Source organism: Doryrhamphus excisus, linkage group LG7 (assembly GCF_037039965.1).
Source record: "Doryrhamphus excisus strain RoL-2023G ecotype Guam linkage group LG7, RoL_Dexc_Guam_v1.1, whole genome shotgun sequence".
Taxonomy (NCBI): domain Eukaryota; kingdom Metazoa; phylum Chordata; class Actinopteri; order Syngnathiformes; family Syngnathidae; genus Doryrhamphus; species Doryrhamphus excisus.
This window is the reverse complement of record NC_136363.1, coordinates 10,914,347-10,927,918: the sequence shown is the minus strand read 5'-3', so window position 1 is coordinate 10,927,918 and position 13,572 is coordinate 10,914,347. Positions and strand designations below refer to the sequence as shown.

Genomic DNA, 13,572 nt, shown 5'->3' with positions numbered 1-13,572 from the left:
ATTTGCACCATGACACCTCTTCTTTCAGTACATTATCTTATTAATAGTACATATCTTATTGTTTTATGCAAATTGTAGTATTGTGGAGTTATTAAAATTCCGCCTTTTCCCAATAAATTCGCACTGTTACTTTTATTTTGAAAGTCCCATCGGTGCACATCCTTCCTAGACAGTTCACGAGCAGACAAACAAAAAGCGCAGGAGAAGAAGTAGAGGGACCAAAAATGGGGATTAAACTATACTACACCACTGTTACCGCCTCCCGGACGGTGAGTCCCTTCACTTAACGCCATTACATTTGTTGTCGTGTTTTGCCGCGTGTGTGAATTTGTTGATATTGTAAGCTAACAGTAGCGAGCCCGCGTTCAAGACACACCCAGCGGCCCCTCTTGCTTGCTGGCTGCCTGCTGACCCGCGGCTCGGTGGGCCCTCGGCAGTAGCATTGTTAGCTTGTCACGACAATCGCGCTATTTGTTGCTAATTACAAATCAGAAGAAGATTAACCATAATATATTATATTTTATTTGACGATAACTCTATGGTCTGCATTGTTACGCGTAAATGTTAAGTTTGTTGCAGGGGACACCTCCGGGAGTTCCACAGACAGGGGCGGCAGTCAAAAGAGGGGCGGACGAAGTGTGCCCCCACCCCACCAAAAACCCACCCAATTATATACATCTTTATTTGGGATTTATTAAGTAACATTTTGGCCATTGCACTGCACTTCTACATCTCAGTTTTTAAAATGACAGAATGTCAAATGTCGCAAACTTTTTTTTTTCTTAGTTTTGTCACAGTTCCAGTTAGTGCTGCGCTTGGGTGCGGTCAACCCAACTTCCTGTGACCCCCCCGTCCCCCAGAGAGATAGCAGAAGTCTAAAAACACCACCACTAGTTCCTCACGATGCTGGCTGTGTTTGAACTATGAATAAATGTCACATCCCTCCCTCTGCCTACACTTCATATTTCCAGGTTTATTTTCATTCTGTGCTTGCAGGTGAAGTCCCAGCAGGCCGAAGTGATGCGCATCCTGGACAGTAAGAGCATCCAGTACGAGCTCATCGACATTTCCGTGGGCGGCGAGCTGCGGGACGAGATGAGAAGCAAAGCAGGAAACCCTACAGCTGTTCCTCCGCAGCTTTTCAATGAAGACCAGTATTGTGGGGTGAGGATGTTGACTTTATTTTATTTTTTAACCACTCCTTTTCCACAGCACGGTGCTTACCAGAAGCAGACACTATGGCGGAAGGAGTGTTAGTATGAATTTGTTACTCTTCACGGTTGCATGGGATTTGAATTTGGATTATTTTAAGTCTTTCTATCTGTTTTTATTATGCATGGTGGTGGTTATCGTTATTAACTGGTGGGAGGAGCGCTGGCATTAATTAGACACGTGAATGATTATTCTGATTATTCTGAGTTGTTTTGTTAATTTCTATTGTGCAGAGTGGCGGTTATCATTAATAATACCTGGCAGGAGGAGCCCTTGTATTAATTATTCATTCATTCATTTTCTACCACGAGGGTCGCGGGGGCGCTGGAGCCTATCCCAGCTGTCTTTGGGCGGGAGGCGGGGTACACCCTGGACTGGTCGCCAGCCAATCACAGGGCACATAGAGACAAACAACCATTCACACTCACATTCATACCTATGGACAATTTGGAGTGGCCAATTAACCTAGCATGTTTTTGGAATGTGGGAGGAAACCGGAGTACCCGGAGAAAACCCACACATGCATGGGGAGAACATGCAAACTCATTTTCTCATTTTCTATTTTGGACTGACCATTTCATGTTTCACTCCACAGGATTATGAGATGTTCTCTGAGGCGGTGGAGAGAGACACGGTGGACCAATTCCTGAAGCTGGCGTGAAGGAAAACTGTCTCTTGTCTTAACAGACCCCACCCCGTCTCATCCCGTGAACCACACCGACACCACTTTCATAATGCCATCATGCAGAATGCCAAATAACCTGAGCACACGCCTACCTTGCCTCTCTCTTAACACTGCTTTACCATCTTTGTCCACTAGGGGTCAGCGTGATGTCTTAATGTGGGAATTGGGTCACCGAGCTGGGTTTATATTAATCCACTTCATGTCACTATCATCGCTCAGTCTTAATCATTACTTCTTCTTGGAGCCTTCACCTTCCCATATTGCACTTACACATCGCTTGTTATTATTCTCATCGTAGCAGCATCTTATATTACAACATTAGTGTCTTTGTTTAGTGTTCCTGCTCTTTTATTATCAGGTGTTTCAGGGAATTTGGCATTTTACTGTGTAAATGTTGACAAGGCAATGAAAGCTTGAAAGATCATTCCCTCAGCATCCTTGTGAACCACTTGAGAGACGGTCCAACAGAGCACAATGTGTGAGGAAAGAGTCGTGAACAGCATGGAAACATTTCAGAATGTCACATTTGGTGCCAATGTGTCGTTAATTTAGTAAGTAGCACTTACCCGTCTGCTTTTTCTTTGTATTGTGGACCGACAGGACCAAAAAGACACCAAACAACAAAGTGACATGTAGCTTCCACTTCTGTTCATAATGGGACTTTATGCACTGAAACAATTAACAGTACCAAGTACAACAATGTTGTGTTTTAATGGACCCGACTCTGGGAGCACTCACCACATGGGAACTTCATTCTTTTTTTCGTGTTTGTCTTTGTATTTTCATTGATTAAGTTGATTTACCTCAACATGATTTTTATCTCTGCTGATCAATGACAGCCTGTATTATTCTTCACAATGTTTGTGCATGGTTTTGTATATCTGTCTGTGGCTGTATCTCTGCAGTACATGATAATGTACCATGATCAAAATCATGTTTTTACACATTCCATATCTCTGAGCTCTAGCTTTGTTTGGACCAATTCCCCTTGGCCAAAAGAAGACGAAAATAGGGAATAAAATGCTGTTGTCTTCCAAGAAGATTGTCATACGTGATGTATGGGTTGCAAATTAAAAATGAAGTAGAATCAACCTGTTTGGAGTTGTTTTCCTTGTCTAGTCTATTGTAATTAGTTTTGAGTCATGAAAACACCCATTTATGTGTTTTATAGGAGTTTTTATAGGAACAATATTTTTTAATGCCATAAAATTTATTTTAAAAAATCTAATACCGTCCTCTGAATACTTGGAAAAGGACACCTTTAAAACCCAAGGCCCCTCCCACAAATTAAATGTATTAATATGACGGATAATAATCCGGGGCTGCTGAGTTTTGTAGGCACATAATTAAACAAACCAAAAAATTCCAGTCTAGACACTTGACTATTGGCCCGTCTCCGCTCTCTCAGGTTGTTTTACCGGCACCTCCCAGACAGGCGGTGCAGCATCCTCAGCTGTGATTGGGTAAGTACCGCCCCGCACTCAGCAAGCGACCTAGAACTGGTGTGAGCCAAATCGGTCGTGGTTTAATTGGTGAAAAATGGCGCTGTCTCAAGGAACAAAGAGAAAAGTTTGCTATTACTACGACGGTAAATATCCATTTTCTGCTTCTTCGAAGAAATACAGCGGCGTTGGCGTGCTGGTGATGCTGTTAAATATACGTCCCGTGAAAGTGCGCCGCACACCGGTCGAGCTAACCAGCTTTAGCCACCTACGGCTAACTATAACTAGTCGCCTGCTAAGCTAATATTAGCTACTATCCTGAACGCACACAATGTAATAATGTGTGCTCAAACTAATCCAATTCCTCAAACCACCTTATCTCATTAAAACAGTTGCTATTGTTACTAATTTGTGTTTTATTGCTGACTGACTTTGGAAATTATCCCATTCAGCTCGTATTAACATCGATGGTCACTGATGAGCGACAACTCGCTTGATAAATATGGCGGCTGTCGTTAGTATTCCTCTCATGTATACGTCCACACGTCCAATTATTTCAATTAAACGTGAGCCTAAGGAAGTCTTTTTTTCCAGAAATTCCTAAATTAACATGTACCTTGTTTTGTGTGTGTGTGTGTGTGTGTAGGTGATGTAGGTAACTACTACTATGGCCAGGGCCACCCTATGAAGCCCCACAGGATCCGTATGACACACAACCTCCTCCTCAACTATGGTCTCTACAGGAAGATGGAGATCTACGTGAGTTGTATATCTTCTTTTCCTCTGCATCCTCACTTGATATTAACATAATTGTGTGCGTTTGTTTGCAGAGGCCACACAAAGCCAGCGGTGAGGAGATGACCAAGTACCACAGTGACGACTACATTAAGTTTCTCAGGTCCATCCGACCAGACAACATGTCTGAACACAGCAAACAGATGCAGAGATGTGTGTTATCCAACAGAAGATATTTTATTCCCAAATAATGTCAATGTGAAAGCATTTAACTCTCCTTTTCTACACAGTCAACGTTGGAGAGGACTGTCCGGTGTTTGACGGCCTGTTTGAGTTCTGCCAGCTCTCCACAGGCGGCTCCGTGGGTGAGTTGGCATCCCATAACATCAACACACTTGAACTCAGACGTTTTAAATCTGATGACTTGTCTTAGCTGGAGCGGTGAAGCTAAACAAGCAGCAGACTGACATCGCCGTCAACTGGGCGGGTGGACTCCATCACGCCAAAAAATCGGAAGCCTCCGGTTTCTGCTACGTCAACGACATCGTCCTCGCCATCCTGGAGCTGCTCAAGTAAGCGCAGTTGTTTTTCAGCACATGCACGAACATTATTATTATTTTTTTTTAAATACATTCATTTAATAAGCAAAAAAGATAGAAGGAACCCAGCCACATCCCCGTCCAGAAGTCCAACACCACAGAGACAAACACAAAAAACAACTAGCAAGAGAAGCTACACACATACATCATCTGAAAAAAGCAAATAAAATCAATTATAACAATACGAACACTAATGATAATAACACAACAGCTAGAATAACAAGTTAAAAACTACTTATATCTGAGCCTATTTAACAGTTAAAATAAATTCATACAATGAATCCCATATTTCTAAATATTCAGACTATCATCCAATGTAAAATGCATGAATGTTGACCTTGTGTGCCATGTGTGCAGGTACCACCAGCGAGTGTTGTATATAGACATCGACATCCATCACGGCGACGGCGTGGAGGAGGCCTTCTACACCACCGACAGAGTCATGACCGTCTCCTTCCACAAGTATGGGGAGTACTTCCCTGGCACCGGAGATTTGAGAGTGAGTTTATTCTTCATTGTTGTCTCACACACACACCCGATTCTAAACACGCGTGTTTGTTGTGTGCAGGACATTGGTGCCGGGAAAGGGAAGTACTACGCTGTGAACTACCCGCTCAGAGACGGCATTGATGACGAGTCTTACGAAGCCATCTTTAAACCTGTAAGTTTGTTTACTGTGTAGCGTGAATACACCATACTGGGGGGAAAAACATGATACCAGGCTTACAATCGAGGTTTCCATTCTCTTACCCCATTTGTTTACACACAAACATGTGTACTTGTATAAATACACCATGTTTACGTTTGAAAGAAATAACACCAACGCAATGCTAACGACAGTGATAAAGTAGAAATATATTTGTGCAACCTTACCATCATCATGTCAGTGATCCCATGATGGCACGTCATGCTATGGATTGTCATACAGTCGTCCCTCGCCACTTTGTGGTTAGAATTTCGCGGTTTCACTTGTTTTTCCAAAATATATTATATAACAATAAATCATGGTTGAATCTGGCCTATTAAAGTGTATATATATATATATATATATGTATATGTATATGTATATGTATATATATATATATATATATATATTTGTTTGTGTGTGTATGTATATATGCTATATAATTACTGGAAGAATGGCCTTTTATTGCAGCTTTGAATTATGTAAAAACAGGCACAATAATCCCAATTAAACACACACTTTTCTGTTGCAGTTTTCACGCAGACAAACTAAACAAGACTACGAATCCCTGACTTCACTGTCACTCTGCTCTCCTAGGGAACACATTTATAGCAACACACATGAGCATGAGTCTTATTGATCTCTTATTTACTAAATTTATGTTGACTATATTGGATAATAGGAGTCTAAAGGTGGTATAGGGCTGTTATTTTATATCTAGAGGGCTCTAACATTAAACATATTTAGGAGGTTGTAAACAAGTTTTCTGTGCTCTGTCAAAATATTCCATTTGTAAATGAGGAATCCTGCTTCGCGGACATTCACGTATCACGGCCAGGTTTGGAACCGATTAACCGTGATAAACAAGGGATTGCTGTGCATCATGTGATGTTAAAAATGCTGCCTTGCTAGCGTTCTGAGGCAAATGTGTGAAGTTATTTGTAAACTGTGTATGTTTGCCTGTGTGTGTTTTGTCAGATCATGGCTAAAGTGATGGAGATGTACCAGCCAAGTGCTGTGGTGCTGCAGTGTGGAGCTGATTCACTATCTGGAGACAGACTGGGCTGCTTCAACCTCACCATCAAAGGTAGGAGCTGTCATCCATTGGCTTGCAACACAATGGCATGTTATGCCATTTTTGAGTGTGTGTGAGGTTTCCCCTGTTTTTTTTTTTTTTACCAGAAAAGTGCAATACAAGCAAGTTGAAAAAAAACAAAAAAAATGACATATGAATCCCTTATGATTTTTGTCAAAAATCAGCGCCCTCAAACAATGGCATTTTATGCAATTTTTGGGTGCTTCTGGGGCCCCTGTGTGTGTGTGTGAGGTTTCCCCTGTTTTTTTGACCGGAAAAGTGCATGAGAATAAAGTTGGAAAAAACAAACAAAATCCCACATACCCCTTATGATTTTTGTCAAAAATCAGCGCCCTCAAACAATGGCATTTATGTGTGCTTCTGGGGCCCCTGTTGAGTGTGTAATTGAGGTTTCCCCTGTTTTTTTTGACCAGAAAAGTTAATTAGAAGCAAGTTGAAAAACACAGAAAAAAACGACATACCTTATGATTTTTGTCAAAAATCAGCGCTCTCAAACAATGGCATTTTATGCCATTTTTGGGTGCTTCTGGGGCCCCTGTTGAGTGTGCAAGGTTTCCTCTGTTGAAAAAAATGAACATAAAAAAAGTACATTTGTTTCACTACAGCACTGAACCCCTGCTATTGTAATTGCATGGCCGATGTGAAAGTGTGAGGAAAGTTGTTTTTTGAAAAGTTGTTGCTGTTTTGTGATGGCAAAAAGAAAGATCAAGAAGTAGTGCATAATAAAAAAGACAAACTGCACTTTTGCTGAATTTACATCCAAGTGCCTATAAGAAATAAATAAATAAATAAGTCAATTTAGCCAATTTGTCAATTAGCCAAAATAAATTAGTAATATGTGCATGGTAACCATAAAATGATACATGATAAAATGAGTCAAGTTGTATTACAGTTGAAGAAATACAAGTTTGGTCATTCCATGACTCGTCATTGAGCGTTTTAGCAGTGGTCAAAGACGTGGATGGTATTGAGAAGCTGATGCGTGTCCGTGTGCTTCTAGGCCATGCCAAATGTGTGGAATACATGAAAAGCTTCAACCTGCCGCTACTGATGTTGGGAGGCGGTGGCTACACCATCCGCAACGTGGCCCGCTGCTGGACTTACGAGACGGCCGTGGCGCTGGACTGCTCCATCCCCAACGAGCTGCCCTACAATGACTACTTTGAGTACTTCGGGCCCGACTTCAAACTCCACATCAGCCCTTCCAACATGACCAACCAGAACACCAACGAGTACCTGGAGAAGATCAAGCAGCGGCTCTTTGAGAACCTGCGCATGCTGCCGCACGCACCCGGCGTGCAAATGCAGGCCATTCCCGAGGACGCTCCCCATCCGGACAGCGGGGACGAGGATGAAGAAGATTCTGACAAACGTGTTTCAAGTAAGTGAAAAGAAATCTCATTTAGCTCCTCTTGCTAAAGCTAAGCTGTACCTAATGATGTGGCCAGTGAGGGCCTATATATTAACACTTGTGTTCTACACTTCAGTCCGTGCACATGACAAGAGGATAGCCTGCGACGAGGAGTTCTCAGACTCTGACGATGAGGCCGAGGGGCAGGGTGGTGGCCGCCGGAACTCAGCCAATCACAAGAAGGTGAAACGAGTGAAGAAGGAGGAGGAGCGAGAAGGCGAGGAAAAGAAAGGTAAGGCGTTTCCTTCAGTAATGAGGCAAACATGCGTTAATTGACTTTTTATTCTCTGTAGATGTGAAGGAAGAACATGAGAAGATGGACGTGTCAGGGTAAGAACACACGCCACATGTTTTAGCGGCTAGCGTGTCAGCCTTCTGTCACTCACTGATGAACATGTTTACTCTCTTAGAGCGAAAGAGGATGCCAAGACTACTTGAACTTGTTTCCCCACATCGTCTGCTGCTGCTGCTGCTGCATGAAGTGGACTTCCCTGCTTTTACTGGTGACCCCCCCTCCTCCCCCCAACCAAACAAACCTCCATAGTCAGAGATAGTTCTTGTACTTCTTTGAAAAGCCACCCTGGATAACATTCCTTGCCGTATGAAACAAACGCAGCGCTACATGCTAAAATGATGGGTATTGAAATTGTAAAGCTACTGCTAAGTTATTTTAAACCGTCCATGTTTTTATAAATTGTTGTCTGTGCACCTTGTGGAGTTCCTCATCCCAAGAGGCACGTTCAAAAAAAGTATGCCATGTTGTGTTGTAGTAGTAGAGGCAAGTAGACTTATTCCATACTCAAACTATTCTTTAATAGACCAAAGTAGTACTTTTTTATACCAGGCAGTCTTCATCAGGGCGGTGATGTTCCTGTTACGTGTCATGCTAGCTTATTATGTGGATTCTTCAACCGCTGTCTTCCTGTCAATGAAGGCAGGGCAACATCGCCATCCACAGTCTGGCTTCTTCTTTAAGACCACATCCCAGGTGTGAGTATAAAAGCCCCCTCGTACTCACACCTGGGATGTAGTCTTAAAGAAGCCGGACGGTGGATGGCGCTGCCTTCATTGACAGGAAGACCGCAGAAACATCCCCATAAATAAGCTGGCATGACACATAAGAACATCACCGCCCTGATGAAGACGGCCTGGTATAAAAAAGTACTACTTTGGTGTGTTAAAGAATAGTTTAAGAGTATAGCCATGCTAGACCAAATGAACCTCATTAGACAGACTTATTCCATACTTGACTTATGACCTCAAGGACGAGCTCTGAGAACTCCACAGGGTCACTCATGCATACATGAATGATTTTCTATTTGAAGTGATGTTTTTTACCGTCTGACGTGTGCTTGTGATGAATGTGTTGTTCTGACTCTGCAATAAACAAGTTACAAACAGGCACTTTAAGGTGGATTTTATGTTGGTGGAATGGCGTCATTACAGCAACGTTTTGTTGAAACAGATGAAATAGGCTGGAAAGCGGGCTTGCTGACCCACAGCCGTTTACGCCTCCAGCTCAAAGTCAAAGTACGGTGGGTCAAAGTAGTGAATCCTCACATAGCCATCCTCACCTCCACTGCTGTAGCTGTAACACACACACACAAATGTAAACACACAACTCAACACACCGATGACAAAATGCTTCTGGTGTGCTCTTACCTCTTGCCGTCGGGGTGGAAGGCCACACAGTTGATGGGTCCAAAATGACCTTTGATCCTGCCAAACTCCTCTTCGTAGGCGGCGTGGAAGAACCTGGCCTCAAACTTGCCGATCCTGGTGGAGGTCGTGGTCACCTCCATGGCCTCCTGGCCTCCACCCATCACCACCTGGTGACGGCACACCTCGCAGTGAAGACACGGAACTACACCGTGACCTTCTTATAATGCGTCTGTACTTACGTGGTCCATAATGGGGGAGATGGAGGCAGAGTTGACGGGTCTTTCCGTCCTGAAGGTCTTGATGTGGTCCAGGGAGGAAGAATCAAAGAGCTAAAAATGTAAACAAAATCTTAGATAAGTTGGATGACGCCACACCAAGCAACACGGACGCCTGCCAACCTTGGCCGTGTTGTCCTTGGATGCAGTGATGATCATGGTGAGGTCCACTGACGACTGGATGTCGTTGATCTGCTTGGTGTGCTCCTTCACCTTCTTCAGGACCTCCCCCGACTGAAGCACAGAGACCCTCTAATCAGCTGATGTGCCAGGTGCAAACGCAGAGCTTTAGACGACGTGTATTCACCTTGGCGCTGAACTGGTTGATCTCGCCGTTGTCATGGCCGGCGATGACGAACTCACCCAGCGGCCCCCACACGGCGCTGGTGATCTTCTGCTCGCTGCACGGGACCGTCAAGTAGGGCTGGTCGTCGTCTGGAGGAACATAGGACAGTTGGTTTATAATAAAGTCATTTCTCGTCTCATCGTTCCACAGTTTGACCCTGGAACAGATCATTTCCTACGTTGAATATGTGCTTACCAATTTGCTGCGGATCCCTCAGGTCAAAGAAGTTGAGGAAGCACTGGTAGCCCATCTGCTTGTCTGTGGAGAACATGATGATGTTGCCGCTGAAGTCGAAGCCGCACGTTCTCACGGCGGAGTTGGTGTTGACCAGGGCCAACTGTTTACCTGCAAAAACGACATTTAGCGACGTGGTTCGGTCTGCCGGGTGACAGAATAACAAATCAAATTGACCTACCAGTTTCGCAGTCCCACAGTCGACAGCTGTTGTCTGCTGAGCCCGTCAATACATTTTTAGTGTCCCCTGAGAAAGCATGCATTAAGGAAGCCAGGCTTCGCACACGCTCAGATCACAAGATTACAGAACAATGTCGAGTTTTACAATTTCACCTAAAATTCTTTTAAAAAAAGGATACAGTCGCAGTCAACACACCACACAGCTCCCGTGTGTCCATTGTAGGTGCCCAGACGCTCTCCATTCACAGAGTACCACACGTTTACCACCTAATGGGAAACAATGAGATAACAATAGATATAAAATATGAGCTGGAAACCTCATATTACAAATATACAACATAAGGTGGCCAGAAATATTTCAGTATTGAACAAAGCAAAATTTGTTCTCAATCAGAAATCACTCCACACTCTTTATTGCTCTCTGGTTCTACCATATCTTACTTATTGTGTGGAAATATGGGCTAATAACTATAAAAGCAATCTTCACTTGCTAAATGTACTGCAAAAAAGGTCAGTAAGGATAATTCATAATGCCGCCTACAGAGAACATACTAACTCCTTATTTCTAAAATCACAAATACTTAAACTTGCTGATATAGTTCATCTTGAAACAGCTAAAATGATGCATAAGGCTAAAAATAAGCAATTAGCTAAAAATGTCATCCAATACTTCTCTACAAGAGGGGAGAAATATGATCTCAGGGAAGAAGTACATTTGAAACACTTCTATGCTAGGACTACGTTATGCTAGCCATAGCATTTCAGTATGTGGAATCAAACTATGGAATGGATTGAGTAAGGACCTCAAACAATGCACAACGATGAGCCAATTCAAGAAACAATACAAGCAGTTGATGTTTGCTAAATACAAGGATGAAGAGTCTTGAACCAGTCATGATGTGCTATATACAGGTAAGGGCCAGAAAATTAGAATATTTTCATAAACTTGATTTATTTCAGTCATTGTGTTCAAAAGGTATAACTTTTACATTATATTTAATCATTGCACACAGACTGATGCATTTCAAATGTTTATTTCTTTAATTTTGATGATTATAGGTGGCAACAAATGAAAATCTGAAATTCCGTGGGTCAGAAAATTAGAATATTACCTAAGGCCAATACAAAAAAAGGATTTTTAGAAATGTTGGCCAACTGAAAAGTATGAACGTGAAAAATATGAGAATGTACAGTACTCAATACTTGGTTGGAGCTCCTTTTGCCTCAATGACTGCATTAATGCAGCGTGGCATGGAGTCGATCAGTTTCTGGCACTGCTCAGGTGTTATGAGAGCCCAGGTTGCAGAAATATGGTTTGGGGTGCCATGTCATCTGCTGGTGTCGGTCCACTCTGTTTCCTGAGATCCAAGGTCAACGCAGCCGTCTACCAGCAAGTTTTAGAGCACTTCATGCTTCCTGCTGCTGTCCTGCTTTATGGAGATGGAGATTTTACGTTCCAACAGGACTTGGCGCCTGCACACAGCGCCAAATCTACCAGTGCCTGGTTTAAGGACCATGATATTTCTGTTCTCAATTGGCCAGCCAACTCACCTGACCTTAGCCCCATCGAAAATCTGTGGGGTATTGTTAAGAGGAAGATGCAGAATGCCAGACCCAAAAATGCAGAAGAGCTGAAGGCCACTATCAAAGCAACCTGGGCTCTCATAACACCTGAGCAGTGCCAGAAACTGATCGACTCCATGCCACGCCGCATTAATGCAGTCATTGAGGCAAAAGGAGCTCCAACCAAGTATTGAGTACTGTACATTCTCATATTTTTCACGTTCATACTTTTCAGTTGGCCAACATTTCTAAAAATCCTTTTTTTTTATTGGCCTTAGGTAATATTCTAATTTTCTGACCCACGGAATTTCAGATTTTCATTTGTTGCCACCTATAATCATCAAAATTAAAGAAATAAACATTTGAAATGCATCAGTCTGTGTGCAATGATTAAATATAATGTAAAAGTTATACCTTTTGAACACAATGACTGAAATAAATCAAGTTTATGAAAATATTCTCATTTTCTGGCCCTTACCTGTATATCACTATATTGACACTATGGTACCCATTATGTCATTGGATGCTCATATCACCTCCTACTTTGGTATGAGGTGCATTAAAAACCAAAAAAAACTTAAACTGTATTATGGAAAGCAGGAAGTGAACAAATGTAACAATTACTGATTGTAAAAGTACCAGATGGAGGGGTAGGATTTAATAAGCTTTGCTTCTTCCTACTCCTTTTGGACATGTGGAACTGTGAACTGATTATGGGATGCACTCAATTGTAATCTGATGCATGTTCAAATGAAATTAAACCATTACCATTACCATTACAAGTGTTGTTAACACTCAATTTAATTGCATGTGTGTTTTTATTGTTACACTTACCGTGTCTTTGGCCACAGAGAAAAGCAGGTCTCCTTCTCTGTTGTACTTGATTTGCGTGATGGACCTCTCGTGGCCCTGCAGTAGAATGGGTTTCTGTGGAATACACAGTCAGCAAGTCAACGGAGAAGCTCGCTCGAAACCAAAAGTGAAACAAATGTGCACAGAAAAACATAATACATAAAATGACTATTGCATCTTCTTACATACACCACACGGCTAACGCTAGCTAGCACCGGAAACTAAGCCAACGTTAGCCGTCGCTTGCTATGCTACTTAAAGTACAAACTAACAAAATAGTGCTGACAAACAAACATAAATTAAATACTAACCATAATCGCCACGTGAGTGTTATTTGCTACTCTATGATAGCAAATAAATCCGCATTCGGGCTAGAAAAATGGACACTCGTGCGTTGAAGACGCCGGAGTTGGGCCGGAAAAGGAAGTGACGTATTTTCCGGAACTGATACGAAAAAGCTTTGAGTGCGTTCTCTGGCGTACTGGAGAACACATTGCAACCATTTCAGTTTACCGCAGTATTGGCCTTTGGTACTGCAGTAATACAATAATAATTCCGCTGAGCGAATTAAAATGCTATGTCCGCTCAGACATGA

General features: G+C 42.5%; 3 protein-coding genes across 4 annotated transcripts; 2 read left to right on the top strand and 1 right to left on the bottom strand.

Moving 5' to 3' along the window:
* The first annotated feature begins 117 nt into the window (after window positions 1–117).
* On the top strand, window positions 118–2,405 carry sh3bgrl3 (SH3 domain binding glutamate-rich protein like 3). The gene is made up of 3 exons (XM_058047099.2): window positions 118–269; window positions 997–1,164; window positions 1,808–2,405. The coding sequence occupies exons 1-3, from the start codon at window positions 225–227 to the stop codon at window positions 1,871–1,873; spliced, it is 279 nt and encodes a 92-aa protein (XP_057903082.2). The 5' UTR covers window positions 118–224; the 3' UTR covers window positions 1,874–2,405.
* Window positions 2,406–3,264: 859 nt separating this feature from the next.
* On the top strand, window positions 3,265–9,286 carry LOC131101820 (putative histone deacetylase 1-B). Of its 2 annotated transcripts, none has more exons than XM_058047191.2 (12): window positions 3,265–3,360; window positions 3,986–4,098; window positions 4,170–4,287; window positions 4,365–4,439; window positions 4,508–4,646; window positions 5,031–5,172; window positions 5,242–5,334; window positions 6,337–6,445; window positions 7,455–7,835; window positions 7,942–8,097; window positions 8,159–8,195; window positions 8,276–9,286. In XM_058047191.2, exons 2-12 carry the CDS (start codon window positions 4,024–4,026, stop codon window positions 8,301–8,303), a joined length of 1,353 nt encoding a protein of 450 aa, XP_057903174.2. In that variant the 5' UTR covers window positions 3,265–3,360; window positions 3,986–4,023; the 3' UTR covers window positions 8,304–9,286. The 2 variants fall into 2 exon arrangements, with proteins under 2 accessions (XP_057903174.2, XP_057903173.2); XM_058047190.2 differs by lacking the exon at window positions 3,265–3,360 and adding an exon at window positions 3,361–3,485.
* eif3i (eukaryotic translation initiation factor 3, subunit I) lies at window positions 9,268–13,413 on the bottom strand. The gene is made up of 10 exons (XM_058047192.2): window positions 13,289–13,413; window positions 12,960–13,052; window positions 10,742–10,829; window positions 10,564–10,629; window positions 10,344–10,493; window positions 10,110–10,237; window positions 9,926–10,036; window positions 9,767–9,856; window positions 9,528–9,694; window positions 9,268–9,453 (listed from the first exon to the last, which is right to left on the bottom strand). The coding sequence occupies exons 1-10, from the start codon at window positions 13,289–13,291 to the stop codon at window positions 9,372–9,374; spliced, it is 978 nt and encodes a 325-aa protein (XP_057903175.2). The 5' UTR covers window positions 13,292–13,413; the 3' UTR covers window positions 9,268–9,371.
* Between the last annotated feature and the right edge of the window lie 159 nt (window positions 13,414–13,572).